Source organism: Micromys minutus, assembly GCF_963924665.1.
Source record: "Micromys minutus genome assembly, chromosome: 4".
NCBI lineage: Eukaryota > Metazoa > Chordata > Mammalia > Rodentia > Muridae > Micromys > Micromys minutus.
The window spans coordinates 56,290,320-56,314,176 of NC_137973.1; the positions used below are offsets into that span (position 1 = coordinate 56,290,320).

Genomic DNA, 23,857 nt, shown 5'->3' on the forward strand with positions numbered 1-23,857 from the left:
TGAATAGTAAGCGAGTAAATCCAAAAGATCCTGGTCCACATATGCAGAACAGGCCCTGAAGTTTCATCAGATAAGATTGCTTTTGGAGATTAAGCACTTAGGATAGCTAAAGAATCAGCAAACATAATACAGTGACTTAGTGATTTTAGGGGTTACACATGATTACAGCTCTCTCAAGCTGCAGGCTTCTGAATACAGCCTAAGATTTTAGCAGAAAAAGAAAAATAATTTAAAAGATAAACTTTTTGTAGCACTCTGTATTTATTTGTAATTTACATGAACACTGAATAGTAATTGTCCACATGTAATGTATGTGCAGGTGTGTGTGTATGTGTGTGTGTGTGTGTGTGTGTGTGTGTGTGTGTCTGTGCATGTGTGTGCTTATCCCTTTATGCTTATGTGGAGATCGGAGGATGATGCTTGTGTCTTCTTTATTATTTTTTACATATTATTTTTTTGAGACATTCCTTCATGGGACCTGTAGCTGGTCATTTATGCTAGACCATGGGCCAGCACACCCCTGGGTGCCTCTTCTCCCATCTCTAACAAGTTCCTTTTACATTGAGACACCTTTTCCAGCTCTGATCCTGAGAACTTTCAGTTGATTGTACTCAAAGCCAGGTTATAACTGACGAAGTTTCAAATGCTAGCATGGCTCTATTGCTATATACACACCATCTTAGCTCCCCTCTATACACCTATGCATTAGAAAAGAATGTTAAATCATAAGTAGTAAAGCATAAAACGTACAAGCACGATTAAGTCAGATGTTTTCCAGAGACATTTGCAATGTAGGTTTTTGGCTAATTTGTCTAAGATGGAATTCCAAACGTTTCATTTGGTCTGCTTTCTTTGTTCATCCACTGTTTGTCCGGCAGCCCCAGCTTTATCCAGACCTCACAACAAAAGCAGATCCATGCACCTAGATTAACTAGGTGTGTATAAACAAATTGTTAAAATGGTCCCCGAACTATGAGGAACACAATCTTCAGCCCTGTGGAATCAAAATCCCCAGAGCACAGCTAATGGGGTGATGCTTCCTAGGGAGGCCTGGCAGTCTGCCGGGGAACACACCTGATGCTGCTGAGAACAAAGCTGTACTTACAGCTATAAAATGACACTCGAAGTTATCATTATCTATTATTTGCATAAATTGCCTTTCATAATGTGTAATTTGTCAATCAAAAGTATTTGGGGGGTACTTTTGGTGAGCTGTATTCAGATCTATGATGCCGTTTGCTTTTTTTCATTTATTTACTTATGTTTTGCGGTGTTGAGGACTAAACCTGCATATACCAGGCATCACTCAATCACCGAGCTACAGCCCTGACCCTACTGATAATAAATATTTAGTTATTTGTGTTATTTCCTTATATACTATCTGAAGAAATCTTACTTTTTATTACAGAACTGACACATTTATAGGGCTTTGATTGATACATTTGATGAAAATATTGATTAGTTTTAAGTTGCAAGAAAGACAATGATTTTGCTAGGATTTATTTCTAAAGAATTTTCCCCCTCTCATTTTGTCCAAATGTCAATGTTCTATTCTACTTGAGAAAGCTGTAACAGAGGTTAAAGTAACTGCCAGCTTATTAAAAACCACACAAATAGTTAATACTATCCAACACTTGTAGAAAAATTGGCCATGAACAATAGGACAATGAGAATGCAACTTCTAAGATGCTCAGGTGATACCCACCCACTATATTTCTACAGATTAACCCCAGGGACCTCTTGGTGATCTTTAGAAAATTGAGATCATGCAACAAGCCTGACCACAGAGGCTTTATTATCATACTATATAACATTATATTACATTACATAGATAGAATCTATATTATTTTTCTTATTTTAACCATTTTTAAGATACTTAACCTACTTTAAATTTAACTCAAAGGTAAAAATTACTTTTTTATTTACACCTTTAAAATTGTTTTCTAGCTTTCATAATTTATGAAATATGCACACATTTCCATTTCTAGTTACTTTTTGCCCATTTTGTCAAAACATGATAGAAAATGGTGTATTCGGACCACAGCATCACTCTATGAAAGGTGCACAAGGGTGGAGTGACATTCCTGGGGCTTATACTATTTCTATGGATGCACATCTGCAATTACCTCCAAGGATAATTAACACTAATTGACCCATGGCAAGAAACCCTCCCATTAACTGGAAGACTTTGATATGAATGACTTTTTGGGCTTTTAAAAATATGCTGGTCAGTCAATTTGTAACATCTGCATGAATTTTATCTGTAGTCACAAACGTCTGTGTTTCTAAATATTAGCACTAAGTTTATACTGTGCATGGTACATATACTTTTAGATTTATACTAATAACCCATCTTACCAATCAATCCCCCTGTGGTAGTTATTTCTATTAAAGAACTGTACCTCCTCAAAGGATTTTGGGCTGGGGGAGTTACTAAGGATGGAAGGATGCATGATCAGGAACAGAGACAAGGCAGTGGTACCTGAAATGACAGCAGAGACAGAAATCAACCGGTGGAAAAGACACTTTCCTACTGTTAGTAATTCAGTCACCAGTAAGTTCAATATTATAACCATCCATGCAGATTCTTTCAATGTTCTCCCCAGCAAATGGAACAGACAACCTGCAGCGAATGGGAGGCACATTCTCACCAGCAGAGGCAGAGGGATGAGAGGTGAGTTCACACCAATGCTGGGAAAATGGACTTCTGGTGTTAGCTTAGTCACGGGTGTCATCTGTGACTTTGTTTGCTAGTTTCTCTTTATTGCAGCTTTCTTAAAGAAAGAAAGAAAGAAAGAAAGGAAGGAAGGAAGGAAGGAAGGAAGAAAAACCCCACCTGTCTCGTCTATTTCACAGATTTTCTGTGATGCTAAAAGGCATTCTGTATCCTTCATGGACATGTTGCGGTTGTTTAACTTGGTGTTCTTGGAGGATTCCTAAGAACAGAAGTGGGAGTGTCTCTGGCTGGTTGCTTGGGCAGCCTTGATGTGAAGGCTTCTGCCTAGTCTTACCGTCCGTACCATGCCATCTTCTGTGGATAGCACCATGAAGCCTGTTCTGTTCTGAAGGGAAATGGAAAAGCTATGGATGTGGGGGAGAAAGAGGTGGGGTGTGTGTGGGAAGAATGGAGGTTGTGGTCAGGATGCGTTGCCCGGGGGAAGAATAAATAAAAAGCAAACAATAGAATAAAAAGACAGCCTATAGCTCCATTTTTTTTTTAAATTAGAAAAGAAAAAAGATGTAAGTGAACTAAGGCATTATTTGATATATTTCATCACCCAAACTGATACTTGTTTGATATAATGCTTGATATGATATAAACATTGACATAATGTCCTTCCAGAGGCCCTTGAAAGCTAGTGGAGGATTTAATCTTTTAACAAGTTTGCACAAACTTGAGTGTCCCTACACACAACAAATGGTCAAACATTATTTAAACTGAAGAGACTTTAATCTGAAGAGAAGTGATGTTCTTTTTAATGCAGTCGCACAACATTCACATTCACTGGGAACAGAATGGTGTGTCACAGGTGCGTCACATAGTTTGGGAGTAATTTTTCTTAACACATCAGGTTTAAAAAAAAACGTTTATCGCTCAGGTTAGTGCAGGCTAGTACTGAGGCAGCTTGCGCTCAGTTTGCCTAAGGTTTACACAATGAGTTGCAACGGTGACTGTGTTTGTAATATCATCACCAAAAGGTATCTCTTATCTATGCATTCAGTATTCCTAGGATATAAGTGTCCCCAACAGTTTCTCCACACTCCTGTGGTCTAACTGTCGTGATCTAATGGACTGCGATCTCTCAATTCTATCTCAGGTGCAGAAAGTGCCATCTGAAGTTTGCCAGCAATGACACCATGCTGCCCTGTGTGCGACATTGTATCTTCTTATTACTCAAAGCTTTCTTTAAAATTTCCCTTGAATATGCAATATCTATGCACTATAAACGTGGTTAAAATGGCTGTCAATAACAAGACTGTTTGAAGAAGGAATTAAAGGACACAGTGTACCCAGAGTATATATCTAAGCCAAAGAGTGGACTCTGTCCCCACAATCAAGAAAGCCACGCGGGATGAAATGCAAGGACATGTGACAGACAACACCAGTGTTCTTCAGCACCTTGAGCCAACACCAATCCTGAAACCCTGGCTGTGGCCGAGTCACACAGAGGCTGGTTCACATCTGTACCCATCCCGGGGGTCTGACTCAGTAGGCCTAAGGCATGGCTCAGGAATTATGCACCACTGATTGTCTTTTTAAAAAAAAATTTAACAAAGAGAAGAGTGGAAGAGTGTCTAAAATTTATAGGGGTGTGGGATGGGGAAGACAGGGCGACAAGACTGACAAATGGACAGAAAGACTGTCCCAACTGAAAGTCACAAGAAGAGATCAAGAGTCAGGCAAGTCCTAGGCCCAAGCATTTTGTTGCATTTTCAGTATTACTAGCTTTGGGAACTCTGTGTCTTAGCTTACTAGTCTGTTTATTAGGGAAGAAAAGACCGACTCAGGGTCTCATGAAGGTTCCAAAGTTATTTTATGTGAAAATACTACCCAAACACAGCTGTGTAACATTTGCCTAATTCTGTATTTAGAATGAATACATCTTATTGGGTCATGTAAATTATACAAAAAAATCTCCCCAAACCTTGGAAAATTAATTTTCTCTAAAGATTTTATGACAAAGGCAAATGTCATATCTAAACAGTAACATAAATATTTGAAAACCTAGCAGAACTTAGTATGCCCACTAATACTTCTGCTCTCTAAGCATGATGGTACAGTATCCAGTGTGGTAGGAGAAGCAACTTATCCTGAAGAGCTCAGATGCAGACAGAGTGCTGAGTCAGGTCGGTTATGTGATTGCAGAGGGAGACACAGGATATTTCAGTTGCAATGTCTTCCTAACCACCTTTAGACTTTCAGTAGATATTGGCAAGGGACCACACAACAGAAGAGACGTCTGTCATCCTTACGCATGCTCTCTGCCTATTTGTGAATGGCATTAAAAACACTAAAGCATCTAAGCCTGCGAACCTTGCATAGAATTCTGTTATCTTCGGAGACGAGGAAGGGGATTACCACTTGATGCGGTTTCTGTGGCTGTTTTCTATGAAGCCAGAATCCAAGGACCCGAAGTAATTTATCACGCAAAGCACAGCTCAAATGTTTGGCATTAAAACTTCCACTGGGCTTTTCTTTAATATGGAGTTTTACAGAAACAAGATTTTATAGGCAGAAACAAACTGTGTGCCAATTTAAGGAAGTGTGCAATGGATGCCCCCTGGGTGTGAATAAACACCTTGATAGCAAAAAGTTTTGTTTATGTCTAGGAATTCTGCTTGTCAAACATCTTTTAGATCTTTTATTTCTTAAAAAAGTCACCTCAGCAAGAAAAGTAAACTGTATCTGGAAAGTAGACTGTTTGGAAAAGATTTCTTATAAAGATCTAGGCACTTGTACGTATATATCTTGCTTGGCATTTGAGCAAATCCTGTCAATCACTTCCTGAACACAAAATTTGTTTTAATTTTAGAAATGTTAGCTACACTTATGAAGTATGATCTTTGGGAGGAAAAAAAAAGACATGTAGCAAATCGACTGCTGTGTCTTTCAACTGACATTTCTCTCGTTTCCTTTTTAATAAAACCCAACAAAGCATTTAGTATTCAGCTGAACAAGGTGGCACCTGGAGGAATGTATGTGGTTCCTTTATTAGCTTTACTGGAGACTTGAGGTCCAGCTGCAACAAGAACTTACCGGCTAGTTACTGTACATTGTTTAATAATAATATTAAAAGTTCTCACCAGTTTTCTGGGGTCCTATTACCAAGAATTTTGGTAAACGATCGCAGGTTTTTTCTTTAGACCAAATGTCTCTGTGGCGTTTGTCATCACAGGGATTCTGTATGGGAGAGGAATGTAGAGATTTTTTTTTTGTGTGTCTGTTGTGTGTGCATATCCATTTGAGAGCCAGTCTCTCCAGTCTTAGTTTTAAGATACCAGAGGAGAGAGGACAGGATGCAAGGGGTTTCTTTGGGAAACTAAAAGATGTGAGGTGGAATCGCAGATGTTCTGGAGGGATGTTTCTCTGTCCTTCAGTGGAGAGGGAGGGAGTGGCACACAGCCAAGGGCCCAGGGTGTCACGCTTTTCCTGTTCCCGGCAATTCTGCAGTTACCCTCTCCCCTTTAAGAAGTAAACTTGGGAAGATACTAGTCTTTTTGTTACTCTAACGCAGTGGTTCTCGACCTGTGGGTCTCGACCCCTTTGCCAACCCTCTGTCTCCAAACTTATTTACATTATGATTCATAACAGTAGCGAAATTACAGCTATGAAGTAGCAATGAAAATAATTTGGGGGTCATCACAACATAAGGAACTGTATTAAAGGGTCACAGCATTAGGAAGGCTACAACCCACTCGCTGATCTAAAGGGAGACATACTCGCCGCATTCACTAAATCACTCTGTTTAAGGTTCCCCTGGATCTTATTTTATTTTTATTCTAAGCAAATGAGTTTTCTTGAAGAGGAGAGGGATCAAGCACCCTCTCCCATTTTAAAGAGGTAGTTCAATTTTTCTAGCTACCTTCAAAATTTGGTAGCTAGAATCCAAAAAACGTGACTTTGCCAACTATGATGCTAGAAGTACCAATTTTTAGCAGAACCAGAAGATGAAGGCGAAGTGTTATTACACAGGCTACTCTTTGGTCTATTTAAAACCAGCCAGGCTGTGTAGCTGTATGTAGAACACACCAGCACCTTAGAACAGCACTCTGAAGGACTATTTTATGAATGGACAAACGGGTCTGCCTCTCCCTACTGACCAGTTCGCTGGACAGATAGGTGAATTAAATACATTTGCTTCTATGTAGCAAAGACAATAGTGATGTACTTCTTTGGGTTGCTATTCTGTGTAGTGGTTTGTTTTAAACCATTCTCCCACAATGATAATGATTTCAGTTTAAAAGTAAGGTATGAAATTAGTGGGAAAATTGTCTGTGTTTTCAAGTGTCTAACACACGGCAAATTGTAGTTACTAAGAAGAAACGATGCTTGTGACATCAGCCACAGAGTAATAAAGGCTGTCACTGCCTAGCACACAACTTGTTTATCATTTTTCTGTTTCCAACCTATGACAGTCTGAAAATTGATTTCTCACTCCTGATTGAATGCATCGCCACCTACAGAACCCCACAGTGAATATCCTATACCTTCTAATGGGAAGAGAGACAGAAGATGTGGCTTAATGTGCAGCAGTAATATAGGCCTACAATTCAGTAGGAAGTAGTTTCTCAAATCTTAATGTTTCCCAAAAGCACAGTTTCACTTAGATGCTCTGAGTTCTCACATTTGAATAACTTCACGGAACTACAGACTGCATTTGTGGGATTAATTATTTATACCGATTATTGATCTGATTTTACCTGCCAGAGAGGGTCTTTCTGATCAGGAAAGAGCTCAAAGTACTTGCGAGCCAGCTGAGCCGGAGGCAGGGTCTGAAGACGCAGGTTGGTCCAGGTCTGCACGAAATTGGCTAGATTCACAAATGTATATAATCCCAGTCGGTCGTTTCCATAGTTAGACAAATGGGTCATGAAAATACTTATCTGAAAAAGGCAGATGAACTTTGGCATAAGCAGGTTATTTTAACTCCAGACGACAGTATGAACATAGCAACATTAGACAATTAAAAAAAATTAACCGGTCTATATAAGGATTTCAATAATGACCTGTTTTGGACTTTATATATATCCCAAAAGCTCTCACTATGGTAATGTGCAGTGAAGAATGTTATTGACAAAGCTCAATAAGAGTTTTTAATTATGAAACGTGAGCATATTTCCTAACAAGAGCAAATTGAAAAGCAAACTGTCGGCCAGTTGAAGAAGCAGGGTTCCATGAGTTGCAATTTTATCCTTTTAATCTATGAACTTGGTTTATATTCTAGTGTTTCCAGTTAGGGACATAAATAATTAATATGGTTATTTAACTGTCCCTTGGCTTACGTTTCTTAGAACTGTAACATTACCATATGGCGTCATGTAACACAGTAGAACCTTTTCTGCATTATTTGGTCTATCTTTATTCCTTAAAGGAGACATCATCTCCTTTACAAACTATACAGCGCACAGCTAGACAACATTCACCTGAGCTATAGATGACGCTGATGCAGAATGAACCTACTCATTGAAAAAAACCCACAATAAATGTGGGGTATTTTTATAATAAGGTAAATGTGCTTGCTGTAGATTTTGGCTAAATTGATCTGGGGTACTGAATGGACATTTAGAACGCCTGAATGAATTCTAGTATTTTTTTGTTGGTTGGCCGTGGGAAAATGGAACAAATTCTTCTGTCTGTAGTAATTTATGTGGCAAGAGGAATTCCCCCAAGTGTTCAGTGTTGTGTGATTTCTTAATAGTCACAACAACAAGAACAACAAAAAATTCAACAGGTCATTGCTTATACGGCTGAAAGAAATAGCCAAGAAAACTCAGAATCGAGTGGCAGGGATATGGGAAAAAGTCACACTGAGATCTGACATATTACACAGAAAAGAGGTCTGTACAATTTAGGGTGGGACATCGGTATTCTGTACTTCCTGGGGCAGAGTCTCCAGTCTTTCAAGTGTGAAGCTCCAGTTCTCTCACTTTACATCCCAACAGCAGCCTCCTTTTCCTCCCAGTACTTCTTGCACAGTTCCTCTCCCCATCCCTCCTCCCTTCTCCTCTGAGATGGGAAACCCCCTTTCATGGGTATTACCCCCCTTCCAGGCACATCAAGTCACTGCAGGACTAGGTGCATCCTCCCCACACTGAGGCCAGACAAGGCAGCCCCGCTAGGGAAATGGTATTCATAGGTAGGCAACAGATTCAGGGACCCACATGAAGACCAGGCTGCATGTCTGCTATATGTGGACACACGGGGGTGGGGGTGGGGCTAGTTTCAGCCCATGCTCACTCTTTGGCTGGTAGTTCAGTCTCTGGGAGCCCTCAAGGGTCCATGTTAGTTGACTTTGTTGGTCTTCCTATGGAGTTCCTGTCCTCACTGGATTCCTTGACCCTTCCCTTAGCTCTTCCACCAGACTCCCGGAGCTCCATCTAATGCTTGGCTATGGGTCTCTGAATCTGTTTCCAGTGTTTGCTCGGTAGAGCCTCTGAAAGCACCAGTCCTGAACACAATTATTCAGTGTGTCCAAGCTCGTCTTTATGAGAAGATCTTAGAACTTTCATGAACAAAATGTGTGGAGGGCGAGTTTTAAATAGTTACCAGCATGTCAGTGCAGCCGCTATCTATCAACAGCTCACATCTTTCTTTAAAATTCTGACTCTGAAAACTGAAGCTTTAAGAAATGACCTTTCTGTTTACTGTTCTCAAAACACCATCAAATCTGTAGCAACTCCTCTTCCTCTTGTTGAGTCAGGGTCCCACTACATAGCCCAGGCTGGCCCCAATCTTCCAGTGTTTCAGGGTGTTGATGTTACAGTTATGCACCTCTGGCTGGCTGTTATGATTCTGGTCACCTCTTCTCTTCTGACATCTGGAACTATTTGCCCCCACTCCCTGCTTTGTGTACACGGGGGTTCATGTGGAGTTTGTTTTGTGCTCTTAATGAAATAGAAGGCAAAATGAAGCGCAATTCATCAGAATATAAAACATTTCAATTTCTATTAAAATATTTTTTAATAAATCATAATGTTCTCTCAGAAATGGATATCACATATCTTTTGCCAAACTAGCATCCTCTTCAATTTTTTATTGGTTTAGTTACAAATAATGTGCAACAAGCAATAGGATTGGTAAGAAAAAAAAACCTATAAAGAGAATACACTTGGTCAGAAGGCTAGCTAGTGCCTCTGGTTGTCCTTCAGAGGTCGAAGATAAGTCCCAATTGCTGAAGACACCATCCATTTCAGACACAGGACTTAGAGAACCCTAACTGGATCTAACAAGAAAGCTTCCTCCCTGAAAGCTTTCATAGTACCAGTGCCCTGAAAGCTTCCGAAAAGTGAAGCAAGCAATATCCACACAAGCTATGATGCCTGTAGATGTCAACAACTAGCATCAACATGGCACAGTAACTCTAAAGCTATGGTAGTGGCAATCACGTCAGCTTCAGGATTACCCAACAGGGAGGGAATCATGCTTAGTACTGGAAACACAGTAGATTGCTTGGGGACAGTGATGTAATGTATCCTGTAGAAGAACCTACAGCCATCACGTTACTAGAACAGTACAATTCCTAACTGCTTTCTAAATATTTATCCTCATACCTACAGGTAAGTGTAGTTCTCACCTCCTCTCAAAGATAACTCTACTTTCAACAGATAAGAGATCATTACAGAAAACCACAATTAATTAAAAAGCAGAAAACAAGTGATCATGTGGTGCCCAGCCCTAACTGATCCCATCAACAACGTTTCTCCTAAGCCTTATAGAAAAGGGTGTGGAAAGGCTATGGGAACTGAGTCTTTTAGAAATGTCTGGGCTGCTACACAATGAAGTCTCAAAGACATGGCTATGTAAAACCTAAGCACGGGTGACTCTAACAGACAGGACAAAATGGAAGGATGGAGTCTCAAGGATTCCCACCTCTAGACAAAGAGCTACAAGTAAGGAATACAGAGAGTGAGGGAAGAAGTCTTCCCCAGGGATGAGTCCCCTCAACTGACTATCTTACCAAATGGACAGAATTGAGATTATATCTATGACCACCAAATTAAGAGTTGCTAAATTATTACAGAATGGAAAAAAGTCTTAAAAAACAAGCCAAAATAAAATAAGGTATAAAGTGAAATAAAATACTCTTAAGGATTTATTCTTGGTTCCTCTAACTTGACACCACAAGTTTTTTTTTTTTTAATCTTACCCGACTGTGGTATGTTTCTCTCTCTCCAGTTATTTTTTTCTTGGACACTTTCCTGTTTCCTTTGCTGATACACAATGTCTTTCTGTCTGTAGCTTTGTTCTACCTATTATGTAAGAAACTGTGGCTCTGAGGTCTTTGAAAGTTTTCAGTTCTTGGGATTTTTATCTAGAACAAATACCATGAGTAATACCGACTTCACAGTTGTCATCACAGTCATAAAGAAACTCGAAGCACAGCCTGTTGCACAGCAACTGCATAGCCAGCAGTATCTATTTATAGGACTGCAGTCATCGATGCTCCTGCGAGTTTGAGGAAACATCATTTCTTATTTATAACAGTGTTCTAGCAGCTCACCAGCACAGATCTGACATCTCCTAACACTCCTCTTTCTGCATCCATCTTTGAATCTCTTCTACCAGGCAAGAGTCTATGACCAATGACTTGAACTCTCATGGCATTCATTCACAGCTTCCTAAGCCATCTTTGTCACTGACCTGCCAATCTGAGACATGGAAGCAGTCCTCCCATTTATTTCTCTCTGACATAGAGATATTTCAGTACAGCTTCAGGGAAAACAAAATGGCAGCTACCATTTAACACGTCCGTGTATGGTCCTAATCTCCCTCTTCCTTGTCTTCTTCTTAAAGTTATCTAATTAACTGGGATTGAATTCTGTTCCTCAGCCTTGGAACAAGCATTTTTTCTACTTGCCAACTTCTCTCCCTGGCAGCCCAAACTCTTCTTGTGTGTGTATGTGATACATTCGCAGGGACGTGAGTGGGTAAGTAGGCTGAGGAGCACATGGTGACCACACGAGGGCACTGAACTTTCTTCATCACTCACCACGTCATTCTGCCTCTGAGGAAGGCTTTCTCTTTGGAATGAAAGCTTGCACTCGTTTGGGCTGTGCTGGCAGTCCGCAGCCTTGCCTGATCTCTCTGTTAGGAGCTCCACAATGCTGGGGCTTATTATACAGCTTGTTTCATGGGTGTTGGTCATCTGACATCAGGTCCTCATGGTTATGCAGCAAGAACTCCTGACCATGGGCAAATTTTAGCTTATTTTTTTTTCTTGTATATTATGGTTTTTCAGTTTTCTATTTTAATGGTGTATGTGACTCTCTCTGTTTCTTATGCTTTTCTCATCTTTTTCTTTTCTGCTTCCCCCCTTTTGGCCTGGTTTTCTTCTACAAAGAGAGATAAAGAAGGTATGTAGTTGTATGAGTGGGGAGAATCCAGGAGGAAGTTAAGAAGGGAAAACCATGATCAAGATATACTAAATAAAAAATTATTTTCCCAAAGATAGTAGTCAAAAGAAGTTTGAAACTAACTTACTTTTCACTCTCTTTCTTCCTTTCTTTATTTCTTTCCTTCCTTCTTTTTTCCGACTCTACTCCCCTCCCTCCCTCCTTCCTTCCGTCCCTCCCTTCCTTCCTTTCTCTTCTCTCCTTTTCTGTCCTTTCCTCTCCCTTCCTTTTCTTTTCTTTTCCTTTTCTTTTAGATAGGGTCTCTGAACAAAGTTCTTGATGTTCAAAGTTCTGGAACTCACTATATGAGGTAACCCCCAAAAGGCTAACCTTGAACTCACAGAGATACTCTTGCCTCTGCCTTTTGAGAACTAGGAATGAAAGAATATACGGCCATGCCTACCCTAGGTTGAATCTTCTTGATGACATTTTCTTAGTGCCAATAGATTGTAAAAAGGCACACTTATATTTTGTTTCCTTTCTCATAGAAGTCAGGCTGTTCAGTGCTTAAAAATACACATTTATAGCAAGTCTTTATGTTCTCCAGAGGTCTCTCGTTCATAATAGAATTGCTTGTTACAATATGTGTCAAGTCTTTTTACTACACATGCCATGCGGAGAAAATGCTCTGACTATGCCTAGCCTCAGAGACAGGAAGAGACAGGGCACACACTGAGTGTTATCAATGACATAGGGTTGGAAACAGTTTGTGTTTTAGTTCTGTTAAGTTGGGCAAAAAGTGTCAGGCTTCAGTTTGGGAGGGAAGAGGAAAAAAGTGTATCTTTGTAAACTCTAGAAGAGTCATTTTAGTGCTTCTGGATTGGATGGAGGAATACGTGTGTCTTTCTAAAGAAGTCTTCTAGAAAAAGAAACATTAGGGCAGAGCAGCCTTTGAAACATGGATGGCTGTGAGTGAGGAGAACCTTGGTGACTTATGATTGGGAATCATGAGGATGTGACATTAATATGACTGGAGAAATGGACATGAGTGAATTAGAAGAACCCCAGTTTACTAAATGAGGAAAATTGAAAAGTCAGAGGGAGGAAGCCAAACCAGAGTGCTTTTGCAGTTAAAGAATTTTAGCTGGAAGCACCGCACAAACAGTTACTATGAGAAATGGGCCAAGAGTCTGTGAGAAAAAGTCTTAGAGATGTCTAAGTGCTAGAAAACAACCAAGAAAACGAAGGACAAACATCGTATCGATGAGAGTTTGTAGTCAAGAGAGCAAGAGCTGCTGTCGCTGAAACGTGGGCTGTGAGCAGATGGTGTGAAGGCCTCACAGATGGTGGTGGTCGATGCTGATGGTGTCCCGCTTGCATGTTTGTTCATCTGATGGAAGCCACAAGACAGTGCTCGGAGTATAAGGTCCTGCGGAATGGGGAATCACACTGGGGACATGGGCTGAGAGACTCGGAGGAATCTCAAATTAAGGAAACACTTAAATGTTCAAAGTCCTTACTCATCAGGGAATAGGAATCAAAATGACCCTGAGATTCCATCTTACATCCATCAGAGTGTCTAAGATAAAAAGTGAGAAGATAGCAAGTGTTGTCGAGGAGGTAGAGCATGGGAACACTCCTCCATCGCTGGTGGGAGTGCAAACATGTGCAACCATGGTCCTGGTCATATAACCAAAAGATGCTCCAACATCTCACAAAGACACATGGTCACTATGTTCATAGCAGCTTTATTCGTAATAGCCAGAAACTGGAAACAACCTAGATGTCCCTTAATTGAAAAATGGATAAAGAAAATGTGGTATATCTACATAATGAAATACTATTCAGCTATTAAAAAGAAAGACATCATACATTTTTCTGGCAACTCGATGAATCTTGAGAATATCATCCTGAGTGAGGTAACTCAGTCCCCAAAGGAAATGCATGGTATATATTCGCTTATAAGTGAATATTAGTCATAAAATACAGGATACCCATCCTATACTGCACAGACCCAAAGAAGCTAAACAAGAAGGAAGGCCCAAGGGAGGATGCTGGGATCTCACCTAAAAGGAGGAATAAGGGAGTCATAAGAGACAGATGGAGGGAGGAAACTGGATGTGAGAGGGGATGGGGAGGGGAATGGGGGACATTGAGGCTCAGGTATGAGGAGAGACAGGAGGCATGACCAGAGGGCCAGGAGAATGAATAGAAATTTGAAACTGACAGGGCTGAGATGGTGAGGGGCATCTCCAGGATGAGACAGAGACCTGGGATAAGGGGATAGCCCAAGAATCAATGGGGGTGACTTTAGCTGTGACTCACAGCATTGGAGATATGGATCCTGAAAATGTCAGCTCCTGTAGACAGGCAGGAGCCCAAGTGGAGTGATAGGAACACCCACCTACCCAGAAAACTTTTGACCCTAAATTTATCCTGTTGAAAGCCAGTCTAACTTGAAATCCATTCCATGGGCAAAGCACAAATTCTTGACACTATTAATGATACTCTACTATGCTTGCAGACAGGAGTGTAGCAAGGCCATCCTCTGGGAGGCTCCACCCAGCTCCCGACTCAACGATGCCAACACCCACAGTCAAACTCTTATTGTAACTTCAGAACTCTTATGGGAGAATAGGAGGAAGGATTCCAGGTCTCTAAGGGAATAGGAACTCCATAGGAAGAACAACAGAGTCAACAAATCTGGACCCTTGGGGTTCTCAGAGACTGAACCACAAACCAAAGAGCTTTCCTGGACTGATCCTAGGCCTCTGCACATGCGTAGCAGACACGCAGCTCAGTCTTCGTGGGTCCTGAACAACTGAGTGGGGGCTGTCCCAAAAGCTTTTGCCTGTCTGTCGTATATGTTCTAGCAGGGCTGTCAGGTCTCCTTTCAGTGGGAGAGGGTGCATCTAGCCCCACAGAGACTTGATATACCAGGGTGTGGGGTACCCAGGAGGACCCCCATCTCCTCAAAGGAGAAGAGGTGGGAAATGAGGGAAGGATTGTGGGAGGGGTGACGAGGAGTTGGAAGAGTGAGTGGTATGTAAAGTGAATAAATTAAGAAGAAAGTGCTACTAACAGCCAGATATGGTGGTACACGACTTTAGTCCCAGCATTTCAGGAAGCTGAGGCACTGGTTCTTGGTGAGTTCAAGGCTGGGTTGGTCTACATATCGAGTTCCAGACTAGTCAGGGCTGCATAGCAAGATCACATCTAAAAATCAATCAGTCAGTCAGTCAATCAATCAACAAATCAATCAATCAACCCAATGACCTACTAAAAGTGGTACTGCCAACTAAGTGAAGAACATTTGTATCTGAGTGACTGATTCTGGGGAAATTCAGCGAGAAATATAGCATTCAGGCGAAACCGCCACACACTTTGTGAATACTCCTGAGTCTTCCCTAGTTGGAAATGGTGGTGGGAGCATTTAACCACAAACGTATCTCACAGAAGGTTTAACTTGGAAACAAATGCTCCAGGACCACATTGGGCAGCACTGTGGAGATCTCCATGCCATGGTAGCTCAGCAGCCAGCCAGCCATGTGGGACTATGGATAGCTACTTCAAATGTTAAACAAAACAGTGCATCATTTCCTATAGAGTTCATCAGATCTGATTTCTCTTGTACATATAAGTAGGGATCATTTGCGAAATGACAGAGCAGAATTTCCTGTGCCGACAGATGCTTTTTATATTTTTAAGTCTGGAGCCTCTTCTTTTTCCGTTTGAATGTTCTGGGAAACTGGAAACTGGTATAATTTTTCATATCAAGTTTAGTTTAACATATGGCAAGGCGCTCGTTCAGACTGTCTCCAAACTTTGCAGTTAACAGTTTCCAGCCTCCACAGGAAATGAAGCTATGCTTCTGACGCACTCCTGGGACATGGGAGGACCCCAGAAATCAGCCTAAAGTTAAACCATAGAAATCACATTTATACAACGAGCAGCCTTCGACTTAAAACGCAGAGGCACAGAAGACTTCAGCTGATGGTTTAATTTCATTTTTTTTTAAAGTTGTACTAGCAAAATATCCCATAGCATCCTGGTAATGGAGCTGCTATTAAGTCCTTTCTTCAGCTTTTAGGTAGTCGGGTAAGCCAAATACTGCATCTGGGACCCGCTTTTCTCGGAGGCATTGATTTAGAAGTCAGCTTATAAATCTTGTGCTGGAATTTATGTTTAAATTAAACCGAAAGAAACATCACATTCATTGAGAAGCAGAAGGAGGCAGCCAGAGAGGCACCCTTTACTTCAAATAATTGTAAGTTACTGTCTTACTCAGGGTTTCTACTCCTGCACAAACATCATGACCAAGAAGCAAGTTGGGGAAAGAAAGGGTTTACTCAGCTTACACTTCCATGTTGCTGTTCATCACCAAAGGAAGTCAGGACTGGAACTCACACAGAGCAGGAACTTAGAGGCAGGAGCTGATGCAGAGACCATGGAGGGATGTTGCTTATTGGCTTGCTTCCCCGGGTGTGCCCACCTTGCTTTGTTAGAGAACCCAGGACTATCAGCCCTGGGACAGCAGCACCTCCCACAGTGGGCTGGCCCCCAACCTTGATCACTAGTTGAGAAAATGCCTTACAGCTGGATCTCATGGAGGCATTTCCTCAGCTGAGGCTCATTTCTCTGTGACAACTCCAGCTTACGTCAAGTTGACACAAAACCAGCCAGTACAGCTACTTGCCTCTCATGGTGGAGTACAGGACACTGACTATACCAATCTATCAACCTAGCATTGCCCCACTGTCTTAGTTTGGGGTTCATTGCTGAGAAGCAATACTGTGTAAGGAACTGTTATAAAGGAAAACATTAATTGGGGCTGCCTTACAGGTTCAGAGGTTTAGTCCATCATCATGATGGTGAGATGCGTGGCAGCCTGCAGCAGACATGGAACTGAACGAGTTTTGCATCTTGATCCACAGGCAGCAAGGAGGAGACCAGATTCCACATGAGTCAAAGCTTAAGCACAGGAGACCTCAGAACCTGTCCCCACAGTGACAAACCTCCCCCTAATAGGAACAAGGGCACACCTCCTAATGGTGCCATTCCCCAAGCATTTGGACACGTGAGTCTAAGGAGGTAATTCCTTTCAAACCACCACACTGGGGCTGTGTGTTTGGTGTGGAATAGTTCTGAGCTGCCGCATAACTGTGTTTTCTCAGTTCCTTGGGTACCTTTTATGTATTTTTCGTTTGTCAGGTTTCATTTCCCACTGTTGTTGCATTCATTCACCAATGTCCAGATTCTTTTCTGAAATGTATCCCTTACAACCAGTAGCCAGACTAGTGCTGACACACCTGAGGACACAGGTAAGTCTGTCACATCTGCTCTGAGGGACCCGCCCAGAGCCTTCAGGGCACAGGAATCAATAAGCAGTTTGTGACATGATCCTTCCAGTTTCTGTCTGAGCCCTGTGTGGACCCTGTGCCACAGCTCTCTGTACCCAGACTCTGCTGGGGGAGAGCTGGTCCCCCAGGAGTGCTGACTCGCAGGCTTACAGAAGGGTCAAGCCACTGTCAGAATCAGCAAGACCAGCTAACATCAGAGATAAGCAGATGTCGAGAGGAAATTCCAAGAACCTAAGCAACACAAACCATGGCCACTTGGCATCATCAAAACCCAGTTCCCCCACCACAGCAAATGTTGGATACCACAACACACAGGAAAAGCAAGATTCTGATTTAAAATCACAACTCATGATGATGTTAGAGGACTTTAAGAAGGTCATAAATAACTCCCTTAAAGAAATACAGGACAACACAGGTAAACAGGTAGAAGCCCTTAAAAAATGTTCAGTCTTTTCAGCTTGTTGTATACTCTAGAAATTAAGCTACCCAATTAACAAACCACCCAATTAAAAACTGGAAGATGGATCCAAACAGTTCTTAAAACATGAAATATAAATGGCTTTGATTTTTATTTTATTTTATTTTTCTGTTGTTTTTTATCTGTTTTTTACTTTATTTTAATAAACGAAGATAAATGTACAAATTTTCAGCATTTTTGCATAAAAGCATACAAATACATTTTTTAAGGTTGTAATTAAGTATTTGTCGGTACATATGCGTACACATATGTATATATGTAACAATAATATAGGAAAAGAGGCTATTAATTTGAGGGGATAGGAGAGAGACTAGGAGGGGCTATAGGGAGGAATGGGGATGTGATACAGATCTATTTTAATTAAAATATATTCTTTTTTTTGTTGAACTTCACACAGTCTGTGAGTTGTTTCTGGGGTGTTCAGAGCTTTTGGGGTTAGTATCCCATTATCAGTGACGGCATATTTTGTCTGTTCTTTTGAGACTGGGTTATCTCACTCAGGATGATATTCTCTAGATGCAGCCGTTTTCTTAGGAATTTGGTTAAGTCATTGTTTCTGGTGGCTGAGTAGTATTCCATTGTGTATATGTACCACAATTTTTGTATCCATTCTTCTACTGAAGGACATCTGGGTTCTTTCCAGCTTCTGGCTATTATAAATAGAGCTGCTATGGACATTGTGGTGCATATTATCTTTGTTGTGTACTAAGGTGTCACTGGGGTATATGCCCAGAAGTGGAAAAGCTGGGTCTTCAGGTAGTATTATGTCCAATTTTCTGAGGTATCACCAGACTGATTTCCAGAGTGGCTGTATTAGTTTGCAACCCCACCAACAGTGGAGAAGTGTTCCTCTTTCTCCGCAACCTCACCAGCATCTGTTGTCATCTGAGTTTTGGATCTTGGCCAATCTGACTGGTGTGAGGTGGAATCTCAGGGTTGTTTTGATTTGCATTTCCCTGATGGCTAAGGATGTCGAGCACTTCGTCAGATGTTTCTCACCCATTCGATATTCCTCAATTGAGAACTTTTTGTTTAGCTCTGTACCCCATTTGTTAATAGGGTTGTTTTATTCTCTGGTGTCTAGCTTTTTGAGTTCTTTGTATACCTTGGATATTAGGCCTCTATCTGATGTGGAGTTGGTAAAGACGTTTTCCCATTCTGTTGGCTGCCGTTTGTTTTCTTGACAATGTCCTTAGCCTTACAGAAACTTTGCAATCTCATTAAGTCCCATTTGTTAATCTTTGACCTTAGAGCTTGAGCCATTGTTGTTTTGTTCAGAAAATTTTCTCCTGTGCCTATGTGTTCTAAGGTTTTCCCTACTTTCTCATCTAATAGTTTCAGTGTATCTGGTTTAATGTGGAGATCTTTGATCCACTTACACTTGAGCTTTGTACAAGGAGATAAGAAAGGGTCTATTTTCATTCTTTTGCATGCTGAGTGTCAATTGGTCCAGCACCATTTGTTGAATAGGCTGTCCTTTTTCCATTGAATGTTTACAGCTCCTTTGTCAAAAATCAGGTGACCATTACCTGAGGGCTCATTTCTGGATCTTCTATTCTATTCCATTGATCCATGTGCCTATTTCTGTACAAGTACCATGCAGTTCTCAGTACAATTGCCTTGTAATATTGCTTGAGGTCAGGGATAGTGATTCCCGCAGATGTTTTATTGTTGTTGAGGATGGATTTCACTATTCTAGGTCTTTTGTTATTCCATATGAAATTTCACATTGATCTTTCAAACTCAATGAAGAACTGGGTTGGAATTTTGATGGGGATTGCATTGAATCTGTAAATTGCTTTTGGTAGGGTGGCCATTTTTAAAATGTTGATCCTTCCAATCCATGAGCATGGGAGATCTTTCCATTTTCTGAGATCTTCCTTGATTTCCTTCTTTAGAGGTTTGAAGTTCTTGTCATACAGGTCCTTCACTTGCTTAGTTAGAGTCACACCAAGGTATTTCATAGTTTTTGTGACTATTGTGAAGGGTATCTTTTCCCTAATTTATTTCTCCACATGTTTGTCCTTTGAGTATAGGAAGGCTACTGATTTGTTTGAGTTAATTTTGTATCCAGCTACTTTGCTGAACTTGTTTATCAGCTGTAGGAGTTCTCCAGTGGAATTTTTGGGGTCACATATGTACACTATCATGTCATCTGCAAAGAGTGATGTTTTTACCTCTTCCTTTCTGATTTGTATCCCCTTGATCTCCTTTTGCTGTCTAATTGCTCCAGCCAGGACTTCCAGTACTATGTTGAATAGGTGGGGGAGAGTGGACAGCCTTGTCGAGTTCCTGATTTTAGTCGGATTGCTTCAAGTTTTCCACCGTTAAGTTTGATGTTGGCTGTTGATTTGCTGTATATTGCTTTTATTATGTTTAGGTATGGGCCTTGGATTCCTGTTCTTTCCAGGGCTTTTAACATGTAGGGGTGTTGAATTTTGTCAAATGCTTTCTCAGCATCTAGTGAGATGACCATTTGATTTTGTTCTTTGAGTTGGTTTATATGGTGGATTACATGGATGGATTTCCTTATATTAAACGATCCCTGCATCCCAGGGATGAAGCCTACTTGGTCATGATAAATGATCGTTTTGATGTGTTCTTGGATTCGGTTTGCAAGGATTTTGTTGAGTATTTTGCATCAATGTTCATAAGTGAGATTGGTCTGAAGTTCTTTTTTCTTGTAGGGTCTTTGTGTGGTTTAGGTACGAGGGTTATTGTAGCCTCAAAAAATGAGTTAGGTAGTGTTCCATCTGATTCTATCTTGTGGAATAGTTTGGAGAGTATTGGTGTTATATACACAATAAATGTCTGATAAAATTCTGCACTGAACCCATCTGGACCTGGGCTTTTTTTGGTTGGGAGGCTTTTTATGACTTCTTCTCTTTTTTTAGGTGTTATGGGATTATTTAGATGGTTTACATGGTCCTGGTTTAACTTTAGGATCTTGTATCTGTCTAGGAATTCATTCATTTCCTCCAGATTTTTCAATTTTATGAAGTATAGGCTTTGTAGTAGGATCTGATGATTTCTTGAATTCCCTCAGTTTCAGTTGTTATGTCTCCACTTTCCTTTCTGATTTTGTTAGTTTGTATACTCTCTCTTTGCCCTCTAGTTAGTCTGGCTAGGAGTTTTTCAATCTTGTTGATTTTCTCAAAGAACCAACTCTTTGTTTTGTTGATTTTTTCAATGGTTCTTTTTGTTTCTATTTGGTCTATTTCTGCCCTAATTTTGATTATTTCTTGCCGTCTACTCTTATTGGGTGTATCTGCTTCCTTTTCTTCTAGGGATTTTAGCTGTGCTCTCACGTTGCTGATGTATGCTCTCTCCAGTTTCTTTTTGGAAGCACATAGGGCTATGAGTTTTCCTCTCAGTACTGCTTTCATTGCATTCCATAGGTTTGGGTATGTTGTATTTTTGTTTTCGTTGAATTCTAGAAAATCCTTAATTTGTTTTTTTATTTCTTCTTTGACCCTGCTATCGTTTAACAGAGCATTGTTTAGTTTCCATGTGTATGTGGGCTTTTTGTTGTCTTTGTTGTTGTTAAAGACCAGCTTTAGACCTTGGTTATCTGAGGGGATGCATGGGAGTATTTCAATCTTCTTATATCGATTGAGGCTCATTCTGTGTCCAATTATGTGGTCAATTTTTGAGAAGGTGCATGGGGTGATGAGAAGGAGCTGTATTCTTTTACTTTAGGATGATATGTTTTGTAGATATCTATTAATTCTAGTTGGTTCAAAGTCTCTGCTAGTTTTACAGTGCCCTTGTTCAGTTTCTGTTTCCATGATCTGTCCATTTGAGAGAGTGGGGTATTAAAGTCTTCCACTATTATTGTGTGGGGTAAAATGTTTTTTTTTTTTGAGTTTTAGTAGGGTTTCTTTTATGAATGTGGGTGCTTTTTATTTGGAGCATATATGTTAAGGATTGAGAGTTTCTCCTGACAGATTTCCCCAGTAATGAGTAAAAAGTGTCCTTCCTTATCTTTTTTGATAACTTTTGTTTGGAAATTTACTTCTTTTGATATTAGAATAGCCACTCCAGCTTGCTCTTGGGGCTGTTTGCTTGGAAGTTTTTTTTCCCAACCTTTTACTCTGATATAGTGTCTTTCTTTGTCTCTGAGATGAGTTTCCTGTATGCAGGAAAATGCTGGATTTTGTTTATGTATCCAGTCTGATAGCCTATGTCTCTTTATTGGGGAGTTGAGTCCATTTATGTTAATAGATATCAAGGAATAGTTGTTTCTGTTTCCTGCTATTATTGCTTTTGTAGGTTGAGTTGTGTCTGTGTCTTTTTCTTCTTTTGGTTTTCTTGCTTAGGAGTTTTCTTGTTTTTACTAGGATGTAGTTCCCCTCATTGTATTGGGTTTTCCACCAATAATTCGTTGTAGTGCTGGGTTTGTGGTCAGATATTGTGAAAATTTAGCTTTGTCTTGAAATATCTTCATCTCTCCATCTATGGTGATTGATAGTTTTGCTGGGTATAGCAGCTTGGGCTGGCACTTGTGCTCTCTGAGGGTGTGCATGATGTCTGTCCAGGCTCTTCTAGCTTTCATAGTCTCTGTTGAGAAATCGGGTGTGATTTTGATTGGTCTGCCTTTATATGTTACCTGACCTTTTCCCTTACTGCTTTTAGTATTCTTTCTTTGCTTTGGGAACTTGATGTTTTGACTATTATGTGCCGGGAGGTATTTCTTTTCTGGTCCAATCTATTTGGAATTTTGAAGGCTTCTTTTATGCTCGTGGTCATCTCATTCTTGAGGCTAGGGAAGTTTTCTTCTACGATTTTGTTGAAGATATTTACTGTGCCTCTTAGTTGATACTCTTCTCCCTCTTCTATTCCTATTATCCTTAGGTTCGGTCTTCTCATTGTGTCCTGGATTTCCTGGACGTTTTGGGTTAGGAGCTTTTCGTTTTTTGCATCTTCTCTGGCTGTTTTGTCTATGTTTACAATGTTTTCTTCTGCCCCCGAGATTTCTAACTCCTGCATCATGACTGAGCGATTCACACACTGTCATTCCAGTGTTTTCCCTCAGTGAGTTCTCAGGGTGCACTCTCAACAAGCCTGCAACCTAAAGAACCTCCTTTAGACTTTTAGTGGGCAAATAAAGATTATTTTGTTTATCTGGGGATGTCTTTATCGTTTCTTATTTTCCAATATTTTGAAGTATCCATTGTCTCTGAAGGGCAGCTTTGCTGGATGTAGCATTCTTGCTTGACATGTTTTTGAGTTGTTTTCTTTACTCGGTCCTTGGAATAGATGCTCCTGCCTGAACCCCACCCAACCTGTGCCTTTGAAAGTCTCTTTGGAGAAATAGGCTGGTGGCCTTAGGAAGGCTCTCTTTAATATGGGTGATTGGTTTTCTTCTACAATATTGAAAACCCTTTTGTATTTCTGACATTCTGATGTATGCTGCCATGAAAGTCTTCAGTTCTTTCTGGAGTTCATAGTCTTCTTGTGTATTGGTATTTATTCCCTTTCCAGGTTTGGGTGGTCTCTAGTCACTATTCCTCCTCGTCAGTTTTTCTTCCTCCTCCTCTTTTGCATTATTCATTAACTATTTCGTTTGATGCTGTACCCTGAGGCAGTCTTTACTTATTCATCACTTTTTTCTTTCCAACTGGATACACCACTCCACTTTGGTTATGGTATTGCTTTCTGAGGTTTCAATTATTTGAAGCAGCAGTGCTCTGCAAATATTAACTGGATAATTTCAAAAAGTAGACAACCCATAAGCCTTAAGCTGTAGCCTATGTAGCAGGATGGCTTCTATGGTTCTTCTTTCTGTGTGTCTTCATTGGGGCAATTGTCTATTATCCATCCATCTGTCACACGAGTAGGTAGTAATCTATCAAAGCCTTCCTTGTATCTTAAGAGTTGTGTTGAAAACCCTTTATTTTACCTAATAATTCATTCAAAGCATCACATAATGATGCCAGAGGTATTGTTATAGGAAAGAGAGGCC

General features: G+C 40.5%; 1 protein-coding gene across 1 annotated transcript in view; it reads right to left on the minus strand.

Annotated features, from left to right (window-relative positions):
* The window catches only part of LOC308419960 (bifunctional heparan sulfate N-deacetylase/N-sulfotransferase 3), a gene marked incomplete at its 3' end in the record, with an annotated part of 131,265 nt that overhangs the window by 24,095 nt on the left and 83,313 nt on the right, over positions 1-23,857 (minus strand). The window contains exons 6-8 of the mRNA XM_080915887.1: positions 7,423-7,605; positions 5,806-5,902; positions 2,359-2,482 (exon numbers count right to left, since the gene is read on the minus strand). Of these exons, the coding sequence (XP_080772013.1) occupies positions 2,359-2,482; positions 5,806-5,902; positions 7,423-7,605 (404 nt within the window). The remainder of the gene's footprint in view (positions 1-2,358; positions 2,483-5,805; positions 5,903-7,422; positions 7,606-23,857) is intronic.